This window comes from Littorina saxatilis, linkage group LG9 (assembly GCF_037325665.1).
Source record: "Littorina saxatilis isolate snail1 linkage group LG9, US_GU_Lsax_2.0, whole genome shotgun sequence".
NCBI classification, from domain to species: domain Eukaryota; kingdom Metazoa; phylum Mollusca; class Gastropoda; order Littorinimorpha; family Littorinidae; genus Littorina; species Littorina saxatilis.
The window spans coordinates 38,798,257-38,821,339 of NC_090253.1; the positions used below are offsets into that span (position 1 = coordinate 38,798,257).

Consider the following 23,083-nt stretch of genomic DNA (forward strand, 5'->3'; position numbering starts at 1 on the left):
CATAAAAGTCCACCTGCAATGAAGGGACACTTCTGGCTGGTCCCACAGGCGTCCTTTCATCACAGGTACCAATAGTGAAACTAACAAATTGGAGTGTCCTCGATGAAGAGGTGTCCTCTCATCAAAGAAGCCTCACATTACAGGTACATGTACTCCTGTAGCCCAGTCTAGTTGCATTATTGCATGGGCTATTAGTCCTACACTGGTGTGGTAATTAACTTATCTCAATTAATCAGTGACAAAAACAACGTTTTACATAATTATAAACTTTAAAAACCTGCAAGAGTACCTTTGCCATTGTGACTGACTATCAGGGTTTAACGTCCTCTTAGACCAACTGGTCTATATTGGGACAGGTATTGGTAATACGCTGAAGATATGGTGTGATACTTTGATTCGAACAAGCCCGCTGTGGCTGTCTTCTTCCACACACCAGCATTGGGTTTGTCTCGTCAAAGTATCGAAATACGATCATGATAATCAGAGACGAGAGATGATGCATGCGTGTCTTCGTGTTTTCCAAGCCCTGAGACTTTCGCTGTGAACGTGGGATCTTTTTCGTGCGCATGTGTGCACACGGGGGTGTTCGGACACCGAAGAGAGTCTGCACAAAGTTGACTCCGAGAAATAAATCTCTCGCCGAAGGTGACCCACGCTGATAGCAACCAACTGGCAAGAAAGCCAGCGCGCTACCAACTGAGCTACGTCCCCGCCCTTGCCATTGTCCCATTGTAGCAAGAGAGGAACACAAAGAGGGCTACAGTGTATCTATTTTGTCTTTACTTTTAAATCTTCAAGAGGCTCTTTGTTTGATCTTTTTTGTTTGTTCGTTCATGGGCTGAAACTCCCACGGCTTTTACGTGTATGACCGTTTTTACCCCGCCATTTAGGCAGCCATACGCCGTTTTCGGAGGAAGCATGCTGGGTATTTTCGTGTTTCTATAACCCACCGAACTCTGACATGGATTACAGGATCTTTTTCGTGCGCACTTGGTCTTGTGCTTGCGTGTACACACGGGGGTGTTCGGACACCGAGGAGAGTCTGCACACAAAGTTGACTCTGAGAAATAAATCTCTCGCCGAACGTGGGGACGAACTCACGCTGACAGCGGCCAACTGGATACAAATCCAGCGCGCTACCGACTGAGCTACATCCCCGCCCTTTGTTTGATCTAAAATAGGAAGGAAAGGAGGAAAGGGGGCATTTTTACTTGTTTCTTTTTTCTTGTCTACTTCTACTCTGCCGTTGCCACTGTTAATCAGTCTGACACAAAAAATCATCACAAAGAAAAAGGCACCGTTACAAACCTGCACAGACAGTATCTCGCGGCCGTCACATTTGATGACAAAATTCCTCACTTCCATCACAAACTCTGGCAACGTCCCTGTCACCAGCAAACTATGTGTGTGAAGGGATAACCTGTGAAACAGCAGACAAGTTATATCAGAATAATACCTGTATCACCAAAGCTTGAAACAAGGGTGGGACTCTCGTTAGAACAGAAAAGAGGTATACCGGGTAACGGGGGTGAGGGGTGGGGTGGGGGGGGGGGGCATTATCCCAGACCCCCAAATTTTCAGAACAGAAAAGAGGAAACCCTTACGTCCTATGGAAGGGTCCGAGGTAATGCGCCCCCACACACACACCCACCCTCCCCCAACTCACCCTCCCAAACCGATCCACTCACTCCACAGAAAATGTGTAAATGCTACAATAAAGCTCCCAATTTTTCATCAATCAGGATTTTTTTAGTCTGAACAATTTCACTTTCGAGCCTCCAGGAGCATCAAATACTTACCAAGTACGATTCTGGATGGTTTGAGAGAAAAAAAATTCAATTTTCTTAGACACTGAAAAAGATATTGGAAATTCGTAGCCGCGGAAAATTGCGGATCCATGGAAAAGTCCCACCCCTGTTGAAAGTGATCCATGCGATCACTGCTGAAAGACAGCACTGTTTGCTGTGCACCCCCACAAAAGTTATGCCAAAACTTCCTGTTTTTGACCCTGTAATGTTTTAAACACCTGCCTCAGTCAGAATGGATTCACATTAAGACCGTGCAAAATAGAATTCCAAAAATACATTCACTGAATAGGTAATAGATAGGTCTTCCTGTCTGTAACCTAAAGGTGCACAATTTTGACTATTCTGAATTTTGTAAATGTTTTAATTTAAAGCTCATGTTTTTGTGAAAGAAATCAAAATTCCGACAGTTTCAGATAGGACAAATACACATGTAGCACCTTTTACAGCAAAGAAAACACAGGCACGAATATTTAAGTTCAGGTACAAGAAATAGTGTAACATTTTTGGCAAAATGTATCATTATTCAAAAGGAAAATGTAAACCCTCTTCAATGAGAACACCTAACAATACAACATAGCAATATAGAATCCTTATTTCTCATTTCTGCATTTACCTGTGGTTGCGGGACAGTTTTGCAGACAGATGGATGTCAGCGTGGATAAGAATGTTGACCATGAGGCGAGACTTGCGTTCACTGTTCTGTGGCTTCACAGGCGCTTTCAACAAGGTCTCCTCATCTACAAGAAAGAAAGAAAGAATTAAGTAAGAGTGCACACTAACATACCCACACACACATGCACGCACAAAACCGCATGCACAAACACACACTCTCTCTCTCTATTCCCTCCCTCCCCCCTCTCTCTCTCTCTATCTCTCTCCCTCTCTGGCGTGCAAAAGCATCTTTTTCTATATCTGCTTGTGTGCACGTGCACGTGCATGTGTGTGTGTGTGTGTGTGTGTGTGTGTGTGTGTGTGTGTGTGTGTGTGTGTGTGTGTGTGTATCTTTCTATATCTGGGTGGGTCTGTGCATTATTTTCTACATTTCTGTGTAAGCGTGTACACGTATGAGTTTTTGTGTGATAGATGTCTGTGTGTTTTCATCCAAGTCCATGTATCTGTTGAAGACTACAGTGAACATTTTCAAACTGTAACCTCCCCTGGAGTTATAGCATAACTGCTTAAATGGCGGTGGAAAAGCAGTCATAGGGGTAAAAGCCAACTTGTGCTTACGAGTGCACAATGGGAGTCGCAGCCCACAGATGTAGAAGAAGAAGAAACTGTAAACACTTATCTCACAGAGATCATTATAGGGCGGGGATGTAGCTCAGTCGGTAGCGCGCTGGATTTGTATCCAGTTGGCCGCTGTCAGCGTGAGTTCGTCCGCACGTTCGGCGAGAGATTTATTTCTCAGAGTCAACTTTGTGTGCAGACTCTCCTCGGTGTCCGAACACCCCCGTGTGTACACGCAAGCACAAGACCAAGTGCGCACGAAAAAGATCCTGTAATCCATGTCAGAGTTCGGTGGGTTATAGAAACACGAAAATACCCAGCATGCTTCCTCCAAAAACGGCGTATGGCTGCCTAAATGGTCGGGTAAAAAAACGCTCATACACGTAAAATTGTACGAGGGAGTTTCAGCCCACGAACGCAGAAGACAGAGATAATTTTCCTACCCTTGTTTGCTTTTGCCTTGTCCATCAAAGCAGACACATTGTGAACACCCTGCAGAACACACATGTGAGCACTGGTCGTCCACTGAACCTTCAGCTCTCGCAGGATGTGAACACGCAGCTCCTGAAAATGAACAAACATGAACTCATTTGAGATATGACACCAGCGAACGAGAAGAGGAAGAAGAAGAAGATATGGCATCAGTGTGAAACTTAGCTTCTGGCCTAAGGCTGGCTACAAAATGAACAAGCAAAGTGATAGTGCCACAAACAGCACTGACCTATATATTTACAGTAGATCCCCCCCCCCCCCCCCCCTCCAAGACCCACTGATTTAAGACTTCTTCTTCTTCTTCTGCGTTCGTGGGCTGAAACTCCCACGTACACTCATGGTTTTTTGCACGAGTGGAATTTTACGTGTATGACCGTTTTTTACCCCGCCATTTAGGCAGCCATACGCCGTTTTCGGAGGAAGCATGCTGGGTATTTTCGTGTTTCTATAACCCACCGAACTCTGACATGGATTACAGGATCTTTTTCGTGCGCACTTGGTCTTGTGCTTGCGTGTACACACGGGGGTGTTCGGACACCGAGGAGAGTCTGCACACAAAGTTGACTCTGAGAAATAAATCTCTCGCCGAACGTGGGGACGAACTCACGCTGACAGCGGCCAACTGGATACAAATCCAGCGCGCTACCGACTGGGCTACATCCCCGCCCGAGACTTATTCAAAACCTTTAATTTTCAGACTTTCAGAATAACCTCGCTCCATTTTAAGACCCCCTCCTTTTGAAGACCTAATTTTCTCCTTTTTTTTTAGGTTTGAAAAGGGGGGTTCCACTGCATTTATTTGAATCTTAGTCATCTCTCTCTGAAGTCAAAACTTGTTGCTGTGTGACAACATTCTGCACTGTTCAGCTTTCTCTGAAGCTATCCCCAAAAAACAAAAAAACTGAACATCGGTCATGCCTCTGTTGTTGTCAAGCAACACTTTGCACAGTGTTAGCACAATAACATGTATGGTCATAAAGAGAGACAAATATTTCACCAGACACACTGATGCTGCTGCTGGATAACTTTATTGCTTGCATAACTTGAAAAAAGAAAAGGACTAGATTACTACGATCTTTAAAGTCTAGAATTCAAAGCACACACAACCCTCACTTTCTTGCCCTCTGTGTAGTTGGCCTTGACCTCATGAATATGTAACACTGACTGGGATGCTTCAGACATCTTTTTCAAGGCCAGGGACTGAAAAAAAGTGCTCAAAAATGACAAAACATTTCTGTAACATCACAAGTATGTTAGATAAACTGACACATGACCTACTTACATCTTTGAGTGCCTCTTCTTTTTAAATTCTCACCAAAATCTCTGGCTTGATCTCACTTTCTTGACTAAATTCTTAAAGTGTAACAGTTGGCAGCTCTGCATAATATAAGCTAAGAAAAGTTGATGATAGCTTACTGTGCCGGCATACTGAAGGTAAAGGACTTTCAGGACGTCCACAGACACTGCTGATTGCGACAAGGAATGTGTGGCTGTCACACTGTTGATATGTAGCAACACACACACTGAAAATACACACAGAAAACTGTCAGTGTCAACATGATTTGAAAGCTTCTCAAAATCCGGCATAACATTAGTCAACTAATCTGCTACAAAGCCTAAAACAAGCAGCTTATAAAACAGAGCAAACATCAAATCAAGTATACATGTACACAAACTCACTTCAGCCTTAGGTAACAACTTTAAACACAATTCTTGAAAACACACACACACACACAAACAAGAATCTAATAAAACAATATAATACTTTGGTGCATTTTAAGAGGGCCAAATGAAGAAAAACAAGAGGCGAAGCCTTCAAGGCTCACGTAAGAAATCGACAAACAGTAACACAAACTCAATCACTCCGTCACACACACACACACACAGTACACACACACACACACACACACACACACACACACACACACACACACACGCACACACACACACACACACACACACACACACACACACACACACAGAAAGAGCATAGGTGAAACTGTGCAAGAAAGCGAGACACTAGATCTAGATCTGTCTGTCTGCATGTAGCCTACTTACATGGACACGACTGCCAAATAGTCTCGGCCCGCTCAAAATAACAATCACCGAGACTTTCAGTAATTCCATCGCGTGACGTCTAACCCTCGTACGTCATAATGTGACGTCAATGTAATATGACGTCTTCAAATGTTAAAGTTTCTACCACAGACATACATACATACATACATACATACATACGCACGCACGCACGCACGCACGCACAGACAGACAAAAGTTAGCATCGCATAGGCTACACTTCGTGAGCCAAAAATGTGTTTCCATTGCTTATTTTGTCCCCCTCGAAAAATAAAGTTCAGTTCAGTTCAGTTCAGTTCAATTCAGTTCAATTCAATTCAGTTCAGTTCAATTCAATTCAATTCAATTCAATTCAATTCAGTTCAGTTTAGTTCAGTTCAGTTCAGTTCAGTTCAGTTCAGTTCAACTAACTCTCTCTCTCTCTCTCTCTCTCTCTCTCTCTCTCTCTCTCTCTCTCTCTCTCTCTCTCTCTCTCTCTCTCTCTCTCTCTCTCTCTCTCTCTCTCTCTCTCTCTCTCTCTCTCTCTCTCTCTCTCTCTCTCTCTCTCTCACCACCCCTCCCCCCCACCCCTTGTTTCCTCTACTCACCTCCAGCACTATCACAGACAAAAAAGCTGATATTGGAAATGTCCAGCTTCACCGATATGTGCAGCAGCGGACCTTTCACATTTTGCTCTCCCTCCTCCTCAACAGCAAAACCTTTCAAGTCTGTCACATCCCCATTAGGGCATCTACTGGCCTGCAAGATGTTTGGGACAAGATTAGGACCACTGCAGGCAGAGTTTTGTGCAGAGTTTTGAGCAGGGGTGGCCAGACTTTGTAGATTGGAGGCAGAGTTATGAGCACTGGAGGCTCGAGGCCGACTGATGGCTCCGAGAAGTTGAGAGAGGATGTCAAACGTTTTTGTCGACCACTCAAGCTGCAGGCTGTCTTCCATCGCCTCCAGACGCACCTCCCTACCCAGCTTCTGCATCTGGAAAGAAGTACAGAAGCTAATTTGTCAAAATGAGTTTGAAAAATGCCGACACCTACACTACCAAGACGTCTTGTTACCTGCAAGGAAGATAAAGTCACATAAATTCTCTGTAAAAAGAAAAAGTTTACAAGGAAGAAACAGCAACAAGAACAACATGAATCATGAAGTTGACCTCTTTACCTAAGAAACTGCAGACAAATGCTTTTAATTAACCAAATTTCACTTATTAAATGAAAGTCCAAAGTTAAAATAATTGAGAGAAATGTGCATCCTGCTTTCTCTGAAGTTGAATTTTTTTGAAATGATGTAAATTGTAGAAAAAAAGCTGGGATTAGGGCCTAAAATCAGGGACATCCACAAAACCCAAATTAAGAATGTATGCCGCTTTGTTCATTAAATTTGTTGTGGCAATAAGGAAGGGCAACGTAAGTCAAATCTCTGACCTTGACAATGAGCAGAGCCAGGTACAACACATGATCCCAGTGGTGCACGTGGCCGTTCATCTGGTTCTCCTGTAGTTTGGCCTCCAGGTGGCAGCACCACACCCCCTGCACCTCCACCTCCACGTTCACGTCCAGTGCAGATGCAAACGTCCGCATATCCTCCGCTGGAAAACAAATCAAATTTGAGTACACTGGAACCCCCCTTTTCTTTCTTTCTTTATTTGGTGTTTTACATCGTTTTCAACCACGAAGGCTATATCGCGACGGGGGAAGGGGGAAGATGGGATGGAGCCAATTGTCAATTGTTTCTTGTTCACAAAAGCACTAATAAAAAAATTGCTCCAGGGGCTTGCAACGTAGTACAATATATGACCTTACTGGGAGAATGCAAGTTTCCAGTACAATTAAAGGACTTAACATTTCTTACATACTGCTTGACTAAAAATCTTTACAAACATTGACTATATTCTATACAAGAAACACTTAACAAGGGTAAAAGGAGAAACAGAATCCGTTAGTCGCCTCTTACGACATGCTGGGGAGCATCGGATAAATTCTTCCCCCTAACCCGCGGAGGGAACCCCCCTTTTAACTCTTAACGTCCTATACCGCGCGGTTCCGCTCGTGGGCTGTAGTCCTGAACCGCGCGGTACCGCGCGTTCTCTGCTAGTGTCATTCAACAAGAGTTACCAGCCTTGCGATGCTCTCCTGCATTGGAAAACAGCTTTAGTCCTTCAATGCACATGGCATGGCTGCCGGTCGTTTTTTCTCAGGACTTTTGAATGTGATTTCGATTTTTGTGGACGGATTTTGTTCGGATTTTTTGTGTTAGCTTTCAAAATTCAACATGGAGACGAGTGATAGTGATAGTGACACGTCTTTTCACAGGTTTGAGGTAAGAAATGTGGAGAATGACTTCGATGGTGGACAGAGTGATCTATGGTCAAAAAAAAAATCAAGTAAATCCATCCATAAACAATAAAAATATGATTTTTTTATTGAACACACCCAAATTTTGTCTCTTTTTCCCAAATCCTTATAGGATTTGCACTGGGACATGCAAAAAACCTTACAGGGCGTTAAGAGTTAAGACCTCCACAAATCTGAGAAAATAAGGCCTCAAAAAGTAATGAGTCTTCTTCTTCTTCTGCGTTCGTGGGCTGAAACTCCCACGTACACTCATGTGTTTTTTTTGCACGAGTGGAATTTTACGTGTATGACCGTTTTTTACCCCGCCGTTTAGGCAGCCCTACGCCGTTTTCGGAGGAAGCATGCTGGGTATTTTCGTGTTTCTATAACCCACCGAACTCTGACATGGATTACAGGATCTTTTTTGTGCGCACTTGGTCTTGTGCTTGCGTGTACACACGGGGGGGTGTTCGGACACCGAGGAGAGTCTGCACACAAAGTTGACTCTGAGAAATAAATCTCTCGCCGAACGTGGATGAGTCTTCAAATGGGGGTAAATTTACAGAGGCTATGAACAGACAATGTGAACAAGCAAGGTCTTAAAAGAGAGGGAGTCTTAAATTAGAGGGTCTTGACAGTGGAACCCCCCTTTTAAGGCCTCCAAAAATCTGGGAAAATCAGGTCTTAAAAAGGAGGGAGTTATCAAATGAGGGTAAATGTACATAGGCCCTGAACAGAAAATCTGAGATACCTGGGTCTTAATTAAAATGGAGGGAGTCTTAAATTGGGGGTTCCACAATGTTGGGTGTATGGTGAACAGGGTAATGTGTTGCACACTCCTCTGTGTTCAGCTCAGTTAGAATCACTCTTTCAGATTTAAAAAGATCTCTTGTAGCTTTAGGCCCAATTTCCTTTCTCTCTTTGTCATTCTTTTGTTGACTCCCCTCCTTTTCACTCACACCCTTCCTCTGCTTCTGTCTTCCTCTGTCTAACTCTAAGCCCCCCTCCCCCCCCCCCCCCCCCCCCCCATGCCATCAACAACGTCATCAGCAGCAGAAACAATGCTATCATCACCAACACAAACACAAACACCAAGCTCCGATAGACAACCTTAAGAGAACAAGTAAGCCTAGTTTGGGAAAGCTGCGGAGTCCCGGACACGCCATATATGATGCACCACTCACACACACACACATTTACACTCAGGCACTCACATGTACACGTGCACACACTCACACACACACACAGACACACACACACATGCATGCGTGCACGGTCGGGCACACACACACACACGCCCGCCCGCCCGCACGCACGCACACACACACACACATACATAAACACTCACACACACTGCCTCAGTCCCCATCAATTCCCCTAAACAACTGACCTCCAACGGCTGCTTTCAGAGAAAAGGTCAGCCTAGCTTGGGACAGCTGCAGATGTAGTCCTGGACACGCCACGGACGACACCGCGGACGACAACTGGGTCATGTCCAGCACGATGCTTGTCTTGCGATCTCGTAACCATGACAACAGCAGGGATCTAAAAATGAGCAAGCTAAAAAACATCAGATCAGACTTTTGTTGTTGTTTGTTTTTGTTTCTTAGATGGGTTTTTTTTCCACTTTCTTGGAAAAAAACACTAGAACTGCCAGTCTTCTTTTAAATATTTTTACATTTCCTTTGTTGAAAGACATAATAATAATACAAAAAAATAATGGTAAATTTACTCTGATATTCAAACTCCCTCCCTTTTAAAACCTAAGATTTTTCTCAGATTTTGTTCAGTTTAGGAGGTTCCATTGTATTTCATTCTCACCGTCTTGCCCCTCTCCGACGTGGAGATCTGCTTGCCGGGGGAGTGGCGCCCCCTTGTGTCACTCTCATGAGCACGGCAGACCAGTACTGGACTTCCTCGTGGTGATAGTGGAAAAAGCCGTAGAAGACTTTGATTCCCACCTCCACGTGGTCTCTGATGCTCTGCAAACACAAGCAGGTAATTCATTGTGATTGCCAATCATTCTTTACCCACTTGAGGTCAGTTCGGAGGTGATTTAAGTAATGGGATTGCATCACTCATCAAGTTTTGACAACGGTCAGTTCAACTTACACATTTTTTTAATCGTCTTCTCAATTAAAGTTCCAAATGGATAAATACCCTCCAGCCCCACCCACCCCTCCCCCTATTCTTCTATCTCCCTCCCGCCCCTTTCCCAACCTTCTATCTCCCCTTCTTTTCCCCGTCCCCTGACCTTCTGTCCCTCCCTTCTCCTCCCCTCTAAACTCATCTACAAAAAAATCTGATACTCTTTGGAGGAAATGGCATTGCTTGTAGCACTGTTATTCATCAATGACCGCATAATACATCTATACATATAAATAAAAGAGAGTGTCTGTCTGTGTGTGTGTGTGTGTGTGTGTCTGTCTGTCTGTGGTCGCCATACCTCAGAGATGGCAAAAGATAAGCACAAGATATTTTGCATGCACACTGCCCTGGACCCACAAATGTGCACCTGGGTTTTAGTTTCTCCAGACATTGTTTCCTTCCTCGGATAATTACCCTCCCCATCTATCAATACAGTCTATATAGTGCAAGGGAGGTAAGTCATGGTTTGTCACCCACGGAAGGGAGGTAACTCTCATCAAACCAGTATACCGTGTCATTCTCAAGGGTTACCCCCCGCCCGCTATCATCCCGCTGCCCACCCCCCCACACACACACACACACACACACTAACCCTGCCCCCTGCTCCCCCTCCCTGCCTTCCAGATCATCGCGAATAATGTTTACGAAACGATCGCCTCAATGAAAGATCACGAGAATTTGCAGATTTCTCTCCCCTGTTCAAAAAGGTATGACGCGCTCACTCATGAGGTATGCGTGCTTTGATCAGACGGTAACTACAGTGTGTGTGAGAAGCGGTAAACAAATCACGAAGAACACGTTGAACCAAATAGAAACTTGCCTTGCCTATACATCCAAATGTATGAGCTCACACTGTCATTTTTCTTATCCACATTGGAATAAGATTCGAGAGGTTTCTGAGAGAGGGGAGAGCAGAAACACCCGGGCGAAGCCGGGCCTGACTGCTAGTTATGAATAAAATGACCAATTCTCCTTGAAATTCTTATTGATGTGCTTCCAACGGTTTGTTTTGTTTTTTAAAGATGGCCAAAAGTAAAGAAAGGTAAAGTGAAAACCCAAGAGTTTCTCCAGAACCTGCTTTTGTTTTGCAAATCAAACACAAGCTAGGTGGGGTTTTCTTCAAAAGTAAACGTTCTTTTAAATCTTAATTATGGACAGGAGCAGTGGCGTTTTGGTAAGACGTTGGCCTCCTAATCGGGAGGTCGTGAGTTCGAATCCCGGTCGCTGCCGCCTGGTGGGTTAAGAGTGGAGATTTTTCCGATCTCCCAGGTCAACTTATGTGCAGACCTGCTAGTGACTTAACCCCCTTCGTCTACACGCAAGCACAAGACCAAGTGCGCACAGAAAAGATCCTGTAATCCATGTTTGTTTGTTTGTTTGCTTAACGCCCAGCCGACCACAAAGGGCCATATCAGGGCGGTGCTGCTTTGACATATAACGTGCGCCACACACAAGACAGAAGTCGCAACACAGGCTTCATGTCTCACCCAGTCACATTATTCTGACACCAGACCAACCAGTCCTAGCACTAACCCCATAATGCCAGACGCCAGGCGGAGCAGCCACTAGATTGCCAATTTTAAAGTCTTAGGTATGACCCGGCCGGGGTTTGAACCCACGACCTCCCGATCACGGGGCGGACGCCTTACCACTAGGCCACCGTGCCGGTCTGTAATCCATGTCAGAGTTCGGTGGGTTATAGAAACACGAAAATACCCAACATGCCTCCCCCGAAATCAGCGTATGCTGTCTGAATGGCGGGTAAAGAAAGGTCATACATGTACAAATCCACTCCTGCTAAAAACATGAGTGAACGTGGGAGTCTAAGTCCATGAACGAAGAAGAAGAAGAAGAATCTTAATTATGTACAAGGCTAAAAAGGTAGCTGTAATGCAATGTAGGTATGTACATTTCAAAGGTACCTTCTTTCAGACGGAAATGATCATGAAAACCACCACAGATAATTATGTCCAGGCTTTTACATAGGATAAGGACTTTCTTCCACTGGGACAAATACAGTGGAACCCCCCTTAAATTAAACCTAGCCTTTCAGGACCTTGCTTTTTTTCAGATGTTTTGTTCATGTAACTTCTTAAAATTTACATCCATTCTAACAATTCCCTTCTTTATAAGACTTGATTTTCCCAGATTGTTGAAGGTCTTAAAGGTCCTTGTCTACATTTTTATACCGAAATCGCCATTTGACCATTAAAATTCAGAGTCTATTATCTACAAATATCAACAATACACCCCCTTTCGATCAGGAAAGACGAAGCCAGTGTAGCCGTTTGAAAATTCATTGTAGTATTCCAGCGTAGTACTCATAGTAGGATATCCAAAATTTTAATAATAAATTTTCATTTAATTAATATACTTATTAAATATAACCTTACCTAGATGGACTGCTACACTGGATTCTTGCTCCTGGGGAGCTTGATGTGGTTATTTGTCCGGTGAGGACGCTCAGAAGGTACCTGTCACGGACTCGGCAATTGGTCAGAAAGTCAGAAGCTTTTATGATATCGCTTAACACAGCAGGTGTAAGGATATTGCGAAAGGGACTTTAACCAAGTGAGTCTCCATGTTGATCACACAGAGGTTTACCTGTTGACAATCACAGTCTGGAGATGTTAGGGCAGTTTTGCCTTTCTCTATAGCTAGAACGTTTGAGGCAAGGGCATGGGCCTCCTCTTTGGCAGTCCTCCGGTCGGGCCTTTTTGGCTGAAGTACTGGAGTCGGCTTACTGGCGGTCTGAGGAGGTTTTTATTAACTTCTACCTCAGAGGCGTCTTGTTACAGGACGGCAGTTCCGCGTTACCTGTTGTGGTAGTCGCAGGACAGGTTCTAATATCTTAATTTTCGCTATATACCCGCCACCTATAGTAGCAATCTGCTATATGTGAGTTGGGTAATAATATGTAATTTAATCCAAAATTTTAATAATAAATTTTCATTTAATTAATATACTTACCCAACTCACATCGTTTAAACCCTCCCGCCTCCCCGCTGTGGTGGTATTGGGTTCTAAAAAAGTAGTGAGTTGGGCTTCGTTCGAATGATACAAATGGCGGCGTATGCGCACGCATACGGATGTTGGACCGGACATCGGTCTGATATTATGGGATGGATCACTCTTTTTTAGGGTGGTCTCCCTTGTTACCAAGGGGTACGTGTACAGCGTTACCAGCACTGAACTAGAGTTAATTCAAAGAGATAAGAGGCAGTTCTTCGGTCCGGCAAGCTAGCCGAGGTACTGGAAGCTGCGTATTGGCGCTCTGAGGACGTTTTCGTCAACTTTTACCTCAGAGACGTCGCTTCTGTCAGACAGGATGGAAGCTCCGCGCTGCCTGCCATGGTAGCGGCGGGACAGGTCCTGCGTGCCTAGTTTTGGTAAGTACCCACCACCTATAGTAGCAATCTGCTATATGTGAGTTGGGTAATAATATGTAATTTAATCCAAAATTTTAATAATAAATTTTCATTTAATTAATATACTTACCCAACTCACATCGTTTAAACCCTCCCGCCTCCCCGCTGTGGTGGTATTGGGTTCTAAAAAAGTAGTGAGTTGGGCTTCGTTCGAATGATACAAATGGCGGCGTATGCGCACGCATACGGATGTTGGACCGGACATCGGTCTGATATTATGGGATGGATCACTCTTTTTTAGGGTGGTCTCCCTTGTTACCAAGGGGAACGCGTACAGCGTTACCAGCACTGAACTAGAGTTAATTAACTCTAGTTCAGTGCTGGTAACGCTGTACGCGTTCCCCTTGGTAACAAGGGAGACCACCCTAAAAAAGAGTGATCCATCCCATAATATCAGACCGATGTCCGGTCCAACATCCGTATGCGTGCGCATACGCCGCCATTTGTATCATTCGAACGAAGCCCAACTCACTACTTTTTTAGAACCCAATACCACCACAGCGGGGAGGCGGGAGGGTTTAAACGATGTGAGTTGGGTAAGTATATTAATTAAATGAAAATTTATTATTAAAATTTTGGATTAAATTACATATTATTACCCAACTCACATATAGCAGATTGCTACTATAGGTGGTGGGTACTTACCAAAACTAGGCACGCAGGACCTGTCCCGCCGCTACCATGGCAGGCAGCGCGGAGCTTCCATCCTGTCTGACAGAAGAGACGTCTCTGAGGTAAAAGTTGACGAAAACGTCCTCAGAGCGCCAATACGCAGCTTCCAGTACCTCGGCTAGCTTGCCGGACCGAAGAACTGCCACTGAGGATGCCCAGGCTCTCGCCTCATGGGTTCTAGCCGCGGTGAGAGGCAACACTGCCCTAGCATCACCCGACTGCACTAGCCACCAGGCATATGCTCGTTTGATCAGAGTGGAGATCCATTTGGCCAGAGTCACCTTCGCTATATCCTTACACCTAGCCGTGTTTAAAGATATGAAAAGAAGCTTTTGACTTTCTGACCTAACAGGCCGAGTTCGAGACAGGTAACATCGGAGAGCTCTCACAGGACAATTTGCAATATCGGGATCTCCAGGAGCCAAAATCTTGCTCAAGGGTGGAATGCGCAAGATTGGAGAAAGCTGGCCAGGTTTCTGGTTTTTCGCGAGAAAGCCGGGAACAAATTTGAGAGAAATGGAACCATCCTTCTCGAACGCAATGTCCTTGTCTAAACCCGACAAAGAATGCACCTCACTACCTCTCCTAGAAGTAGAGAGAAGCGTTAAAAACACAGTATAAGTAAAAACCACGACGGAGATGAAAGATAAGGCAAATGCCCTTTGATTCAATGATCTAACAAGATCCGTGAAAGACAGAAAAATCCTCGAAACTCGAAATGTTAAACTGGCTAAACGTGACTCTAAAGGAACCAAACTCATGCTTCAAGAAAAGAAAGTGCAATTGGAAGCTGGTTGCCCCCATTACCGCTTAAATGCCGAGGTTCAATCACGACCGAGATGAAAGATAAGGAAAGTGACCTTTGATTCACTAATCTAACAAGATCCGTGCGAGTCAGAAAAATCTTCGAACCTCGAAAAGTTTAATTGGCTAAACGCGACTCTAAAGGAGCCCAACTCTCACTTCCTGAATTGAGAATGCAATTCGAAGCTGGTTTTCCCTATTTTCCGCTCAAATGCCAGAAAATTTCAAAGAAAACCCACAAGTCATAGATCAGTCTTTCTTAAAAGAGCTGTCTTTATACAAAATAGCCAGAAAGCACGCTTACTCCCACTTCTCACAGAAGCTACTAGAGTAAGCTTAGCCGTTATCCGTGATAAATCGCCAGGCTAGCCTTGAAAAAAGGGTAAAGCCAAGCTGCACCAAGCCGTAACAACGTGACCGAAATCTCATAAAGTCTTAAATAAGACATGGAAGACAAAACGGAAACCCAAAAAGAAAGGTGGATAGCCACCTGCAATAAACAGAAAGAAGAGGAGTTCTTTCCGTAAGAAAAAAGCACTTTGAACCAAGCCAGTCAAAGTGGCAAGTGAACAAAACACAAAAACCCTATAGAGACTCTGAACCAAATCCAGAGTCGAGGCGGATGCCCCTGAGAATTTCAAGGATACCCCTACAGTAGACATCCGTGTAAATCGAATGTGAGAAAGCAAAGATGCCTTCTTGCCAGCCCTAAGAGGTCTGGGAACCAAGATTGCAAAGACCCGTCTGTGAGACCAAAAGGTCGCCGAACAGATCTATGAAAGAGCCCTGTGAAAGCGAGGGTATCGAGCCAAAGCTAAAATAGACAACAGCCAGCCTGAAGCTTTTCGTTTGGAAACAAACAAACCGCCAAGGCCTGCCTAACGCTTTCCCTTTACCATGAGCTTCTCTTAGAAGGAAAAACCCCGCGTGCATAGCAGCGGATTCAAAGAGATAACTTTCAAACGAGAAAGAGATTAAAGTCACGCCAAAAGAACAAAACTTTGAAGGCAGAGGCTTACTCCTAGGTAAAAGACGGCAAAGCAACATCCTTTGCATCTGCGTCCTGTAGAACCACAAAGATAGCCATACAGAACGTAACCGCCCAGGCGAGAGAAAATGAAAACAAGTATAAAAGAGCCCCTCAAAAAGAAAAGATGAGACAATCTACCCGAGCTAGGAGACCTTGATCTTACAGACAGTTTCTCCTTGCTATCAAAAACCCAATGGATGTTTGCCAAACCCGAGGGCGGTTCCGTAGAACGCAAAAAGAGAACCTAAGTTCTTAGGCTTGGCGTTAACCGAAGCCTACAGAAAGCGCTCCGTGAGTGACACGCTACTTGAGCGTGCAACACAAGCCAAAGCACCCTCGCCACAGGTCACGCGTTGTCCACCAAGGAAGAGCCAAGTGGTGACAAAGAAGACTCGCTTGTGAAAACTTCCACAAGCGCAAAGGATCCCGACGGAGGATCTAAGGGCTTGACACTCAAAGATTCTCCTCGGAAAGCTCAAAACAACTACGAACTGCCGCGAACAGCGACACAAGTGAAGTAAGAGCCTCCCTCCTGTTCAAAAGCATTATAAAGATCATCGAAATGATGAGACCCAGTCGCCCATCCCGATAAGGCTAAACTTGCCAACATCGGAAAATTTTCGAAAAAAACAGAAAATTTCAAACGCCAGAATTCCATGACCAGACCTCCATCCACCTGTCCCAAGCCAGCTGGAAGACTGGAAGGGGAAGTGGATACAGCCTGTATAACAGCAAAGGAACCGCAGTAACGGAACCGGAAGCCAAAAGCTGAAAAGTGCCGACTACCAACGCAGTGTTAACAGTAGAAGGCTGTCCCATCCTGTAACCGGAAGATGCAGCCGCAAAAGCGGAAGCGAAACCGGCCGTGGATAAGTAAACATGAGAACCAACCGGTTGTATAGAAACACACCGGAAGATTCCATAGAACCTCGACCCATTACAGCTGCGAGCGCCACTGCCCTTGCTAACTTGAAATGGAACCTGAATACAGTGCTAATTGTTAATGCGGAAGCACCTACATCTGAACAGCCGTCAAGCACAACCGTGCAATCCGGAAGCTGCCTTCCTGTTTGACTCAAATTATCCAACAAGGAACCAGCCTTACTGCTCGCTTCCTGCCCCCCAGGAGGAAGCGGAAGTCAAAACTACAAGAAATATGCCATCTTCAGGGCAATGAACGACGATTCCCGGCCGCGGAAGTGAACCTACTGTTCCTCCGAACTCCGGAAGTCGTCGAACAAAGGCAGGGGTGGACGAGGCAAAAATATTCCTCAGCCACTCCTTCCTGTCAAGTCCTAAATGCCGTTTATCACTGCGCACATCACTGCGCTGGACACCTTGAACGGCAAGTTAAGCTGGGTGACATCCACCACCGTGGACACCTCTCCAAACATCACCTTTCTACTCGGTATCAAAGTTAGGAAGGTGACCCCCAGAGAGACTCGCATGGCCAATCCAAGAATCACCCAGCCCAACAACTTCCTGCCCCCAGGGCGGAAGCTTACGTTGCCCAGCCACGAAAATGCGTGCTACATTCCTCGCGCGAACGTACACCACTTTCACCGGAGAACCTGGCTAGACGTGGCCATATGCCAACTCCAGGGCAATGGACAACGATCCCCGAAAGCTGAAGAGAACATCCTGTTCCTCCGAACTTCCAGAAGTCGGAACCGGAAAGAGGTGGAGTCAGTTACGCCCTGCTCTCCACCACCCCTTCCGGTCAAAACTTAAATGCCGTTTTCCGCCGACCACGACACTGCGCTGGACAACTTGAACGGCAAGTTAAGCTGGGTGTCATCCATCCCATGAACGCACCCTCGTTAACCTTCCTGCTCGCCATCGTAGTCAGGTAGGTGACCCTAGAATGACACCCATGGTCAGCCCCAGAGTCACCAATAACTTAAATGCCATTTCCGTTAGCCCACGTCACTGCGCTGGACAACTAAAACGGCAAGAAAGCTGGGTGTCGTTAGCCTTCCTGCTCGCCATCGAGTCAGGTAGGCCACCGCGGCCTATTCAGTCACACCGCCCTGCTGGAAACCAGACGCAGGAGGTTGACCTACAGACGGACACCCGCGGTCCGTCTCTCAAGGCTGGGAATCCTCTACCACTGAGGCATCCCCGTCATCCGCCCTAACCTACGACTCGAGATCAAACTCAGAGCCAGAAGGCAGAACATCAGACAGTTTATCGTCGGCAGAACCGACCACTTCCTGCCCCCAGGGCGGAAGAGGACTAAAACGGTCCCCGATATTCTCATAAAGAGACGTACGGAGGCGTTCGTCCTTTCGCTGCTCATAAGAACTCTCACGACATCCATCGCCAGAGAGAGCCCCCTGAGCTCGCACACCGGCAAGCGGTGTAGACATACCTTGTACTGGTGTCACATTCGGGAGAGACAACAAGTCGGTACCCCCATCCTGCGAAGCATGGACATCCGCCCGAGTCACAGTCGCCGAAGGCTTAGCGGAAGTCGAAGCCGGAACTGCAGGCGACCGCCGGATCTTGGCTAAGGAAAAAACATCAGAAACACCCGACGGAAGCGCACACAATTCCTCCCGAGTGGAAGATAATCCAGACGCTAATGACGAAAACTTGAGAGCTCAGCATCAACAATAAAGAAGCCACGTCGGCTGGCGCTAACCCAGGGCAGCCAGGCGAAACAGAAGCAGAAGAAGCTACACCAGAACGACTACTCTTGTCAGAAAGTAAACAAGTCTGACCGGAAGATTGTTCGTACGTCTGCTAACACGGGAGACTTAACAGAAGTTGACTCAGATGACACAGACGCGGACTTCCCTGCGCCCTTATCTCTCCTTGAGCTTCTTTTCGGAGGCGTAACGTCAGCTACCTGCCTCGAACTAGGCTTCCGTTTAGCGCTATCAACAAGCGAAGCCTCCGCCATAGCAAACCACTCACGAAAAATTTCACAGAAAACAATTTCAGAAAAATTTCACAAGTACACACGAGCGACGAAAACGTCGCTAAAGTTACAACAAAAACGGAAAGATCTCACCACACAGCATAGGTACAGGTGTAAAGTAAAGGCGGCGACCAAGGGGAGAAGCCAAAGCAAAAGACTCTGGCGAAAAGCTGAAGACAGCAGGAGCGTACATCAGGAGCGTCCTACCCAGTTGAACCGCTGAGAGAGAATGATACAAATGGCGGCGTATGCGCACGCATACGGATGTTGGACCGGACATCGGTCTGATATTATGGGATGGATCACTCTTTTTTAGGGTGGTCTCCCTTGTTACCAAGGGGAACGTGTACAGCGTTACCAGCACTGAACTAGAGTTAATTGCTATATGTGAGTTGGGTAATAATATGTAATTTAATCCTTATTTGGAAAATGCCAAGGGCAAAACTCCTCTCAAATCCCGTGCATTTCGTGCGTTTAAAAAAAAGCGTGGACAGCGCTCCAGTGTCAAACTGTTGCTGCACTAGTTTGGGCGTGGCTATAAGCATAGTGACATGAATTTGATTGGTCAGTATTTTTAGGCAAAGCACATGTTCTCAGCAAACAGAAAACAAAATATTGGAAGCGTGAGTCACGCTACCCAAAAATAAAATCTTTTTTTACATATATTTTTTTTTCTATAAATTTTTTCCCCATGGTTCATTCATCATCTGACATAATTTTGTATCGAAATCTAACCATACGATTATTGAAAAAAAGCAGAAATATAGACGACCACCTTTAAGGGGGTTCCACTGTACCAAAAATCAACAGCCAGCCTGCTTCTTGTGTCAAGTAGACATTTCTTGGCGATCTAATTAAATCCATTGACTGACAAAGGTGTCAGTTAATTTGGACATTAATTCAGCAAAAAAGTCCAACTCTGCATAGGGAGTAGGTAGGCTGTTGATTTTGTGTTAGTGTCCAAGTGGACAAGTTCCTATCCTGTGTAAAAGCCTGGGCCGATTTCATGATTTACATGGGAAGGACTGTATTTTTGAATATGCTAAATGAATTGCCCAATGATGGATATTAAGGTTAACAAAGGGCGGGGATGTAGCTCAGTCGGTAGCGCGCTGGATTTGTATCCAGTTGGCCGCTGTCAGCGTGAGTTCGTCCCCACGTTCGGCGAGAGATTTATTTCTCAGAGTCAACTTTGTGTGCAGACTCTCCTCGGTGTCCGAACACCCCCGTGTGTACACGCAAGCACAAGACCAAGTGCGCACGAAAAAGATCCTGTAATCCATGTCAGAGTTTGGTGGGTTATAGAAACACAAAAATACCCAGCATGCTTCCTCCGAAAGCGGCGTATGGCTGCCTAAATGGCGGGGTAAAAACGGTCATACACGTAAAAGCCGTGGGAGTTTCAGCCCATGAACGAACAAAAACAAAAAAAAGGTTAACAAAAAAATCATGGTAAAATGGATTAGTTTATATCATTTTAACCACCTTTGTTTGAACAGGTTAAAAATAAAACAAGAAAAAAAGAAAGAAAAAGCGAATGAGAAAGATGAACAAAAAACAAAACAAAATATATATAAAAAAAATTGAATCAAGATAAAACAAAAACACTCGATTGCAAATATCCAGATAATATCTTGAACAGAAATATCTCAAATTTTCAGAGAAAAAGCCTGCGTGTATGCCTTTAAACACAATCAACGTGGAGAACGCAATACATGATGCTGAAACAGGTAGCTAATGCTCCAAATATATACACAGCACATTAACTTTCTTTCACTGTCAAATAATAATTACACAGAATGACTGCTCCCAATGTGGTAAGCACTGCAGTCCATCCTACACTTCATTTTCATTACTTTATTGTCCCATCACTGGGAAATTCCGGTCACTTCCTCATGTGAAAATCCAGCGACAACCGAGTCGCGCTACCCAGGTGTCTGCGTGTTTAGGTGTAATCACAACCACCTGCACTTATGGAAGAATGACCCAGGTCTTTTACTTGCCACTGTGGTGACACGGGGGTAGAACATGGATACCATCTCCGAGTCTGTACATAAAGTTTACCCGTGCCCGTCCCGGCCTGGAATCCGTGACCCGCAGATCACAAGTCCAGAGCTCTACCAACTGAGCTAGGGGCCCCCAAAATAAGTCCCTCTGTTCTGAATCAATCCATTCATCAGTTAATCAGTTAGTCAGTCACCAATCAAAATCCACACACCCTCAAAACAAAAACGTGAAACAAAAATCACAATGCCTTGTTAAACTTAAAGCAAAGGGTCAACTTGAACAAGCAAAACTGAGACATAGCTCAACACAATTCATTTATAGCACATTATTTAATAAAAACTTTAAAGAAATCAAAGATTTTTTTCTTTCAAATACGTCACAGTGATAACGAGGAAAAAACCTGTCAAAATTCAAACAGTGGGAACAAAAGCTCTTGCTGCTTGTCAGAACTCGAAAATCATGATGCGGTGCTCAAAAGGGTATGGTCAAGCCAAAGAACATTCTTTTGGGGGAGAGTTTCAGATGCTCTTGGGAATATATAAGCAATACAGTACAAAAAAAGTCCATGCTTATGATTTTAAAAAAGAGGTTAGCATTATATTCGCTTCCCAGCCAAGGAAATGTCAAGCACACACCAACAAGTCTAGTTGTCTCAAGGAACTTGAAATTCTCATCGCCATGCTTTTAAGTACATATTCAGCTCCAATAAAAACAAGACTGGCTGGAAAGATGTTGGATGTTTTTTGCAGGGCAACTCAACTTGCAAAAACGCAATCCAATGCCATGCTTGAACAAACCACCTTCAGGTTAACTCACATTCAGTCCGAAAGAGTTCATGAGCTTTCTCAAACATGTTACGCTCTCAGGCTTTTCTGAGTCAAACGAGCAGATTCTCTGTCAAAAAAGACATACACGAACACAGCAGTTGTAGAGACCATAGCTGATGATGTATGAAAACACGTACTTTCAAGACCAATCAAGTCATTATCATACTGACTGATGCAATCAAAGTGTAGTGTTATTAAACCAAGAACAATCAGCTGACATGAAACTATATGATTATGGTGAGCTACATGTATTACAGTTTATTGTGTTTCATCAAATTCAAGGTAGCAGAACAAGCATAATGCCCTTATCTAGTACTCACCAACTGTGTATGCATGTTCTTACATTTCTATCAAACAGGATTCATGTTACTGTATAAGACACAATATATAAAAGTACACAAAATTTAGTGTATGTATATGGGCTTCATTCCCATGTACTTCTTGATATTGTGTATCTCCTCATATCAGACTTGTGCATGTGTGTGCATGTGCGTGTGTGTGTGTTAGTGCGTGCGTGTGTGTGTGAGCATACAAGCATGTGTGTGTGTGTTTTAGTGTGCATGTGTGTTTTAGTGTGCATGTGTGTGTGCCTGCCTGCATGCTTGCGTGCATATGTGTGTGGGAGTGTGTGTGTGTACGAGTGTGGGTGTGTGTGTTTAACAAACTAATTCCTTGTGGTCATGAGTTACTCAAGCTACTCCTCCTCTATAACTCATTTTGTGAAATTGAAACCTACTGTATTAACAGCTTACCTCTGTTTTGATGTTTATTTTGCTCAGCTCAGCAAACTGTGCCTGTGGAGATTTGGTCAGAAACTCTGAAACACAATCACCAAAACATGTTGTTCTCAATATTACCCGTGGCTTAACAGTTCAGAACAGAAACAGGAACAATTACGTAACTGTGCAATCTATATCGCTTTATATCAAAGCTTTAGTTTTACATTGGATAAGACCTCCCCTTGGTCACATACCAAAAATCAATACCCTGGGTGCTCTCTCTGCACACTGGGAAATTTTGCATGAATTTTGAATGAATTAATATCCTAAAATTTTTATTTTGTAAGAAACGAATAACTATAAAAAAAATTGAACTTATTGCAGCAAGCTGCCAGGGTGTTGATTTCTGGTATGTGACCAAGCAAAGGGATGGTCTTATATTATGAAAAAGCTAAGCCCATATCTGAATCAAAATGGTGAGCTTGAGTGTTCTTTAAAGAGCTCCTAATTTTAGTTTAAAGACGAATTAAGTTCTCCCCTTGCTTTTTTTTCTTTTTTTCTCACCTTTCTTTCTTTCTTTATTTGGTGTTTA

At 44.5% G+C, this 23,083-nt stretch overlaps 1 protein-coding gene across 2 annotated transcripts in view; it reads right to left on the reverse strand.

Annotated features, from left to right (window-relative positions):
* The window catches only part of LOC138976007 (protein hobbit-like), a 138,413-nt gene that overhangs the window by 52,818 nt on the left and 62,512 nt on the right, over positions 1–23,083 (reverse strand). Inside the window, exons 13-23 of one of the 2 annotated variants that reach the window (XM_070348797.1) lie at positions 22,525–22,589; positions 21,762–21,839; positions 9,755–9,915; positions 9,324–9,478; positions 7,025–7,188; positions 6,194–6,578; positions 4,947–5,053; positions 4,644–4,730; positions 3,482–3,602; positions 2,422–2,545; positions 1,309–1,420 (exon numbers count right to left, since the gene is read on the reverse strand). In XM_070348797.1, the coding sequence (XP_070204898.1) occupies positions 1,309–1,420; positions 2,422–2,545; positions 3,482–3,602; positions 4,644–4,730; positions 4,947–5,053; positions 6,194–6,578; positions 7,025–7,188; positions 9,324–9,478; positions 9,755–9,915; positions 21,762–21,839; positions 22,525–22,589 (1,559 nt within the window). The remainder of the gene's footprint in view (positions 1–1,308; positions 1,421–2,421; positions 2,546–3,481; positions 3,603–4,643; positions 4,731–4,946; positions 5,054–6,193; positions 6,579–7,024; positions 7,189–9,323; positions 9,479–9,754; positions 9,916–21,761; positions 21,840–22,524; positions 22,590–23,083) is intronic. The other variant, XM_070348798.1, reaches the window with a different exon arrangement.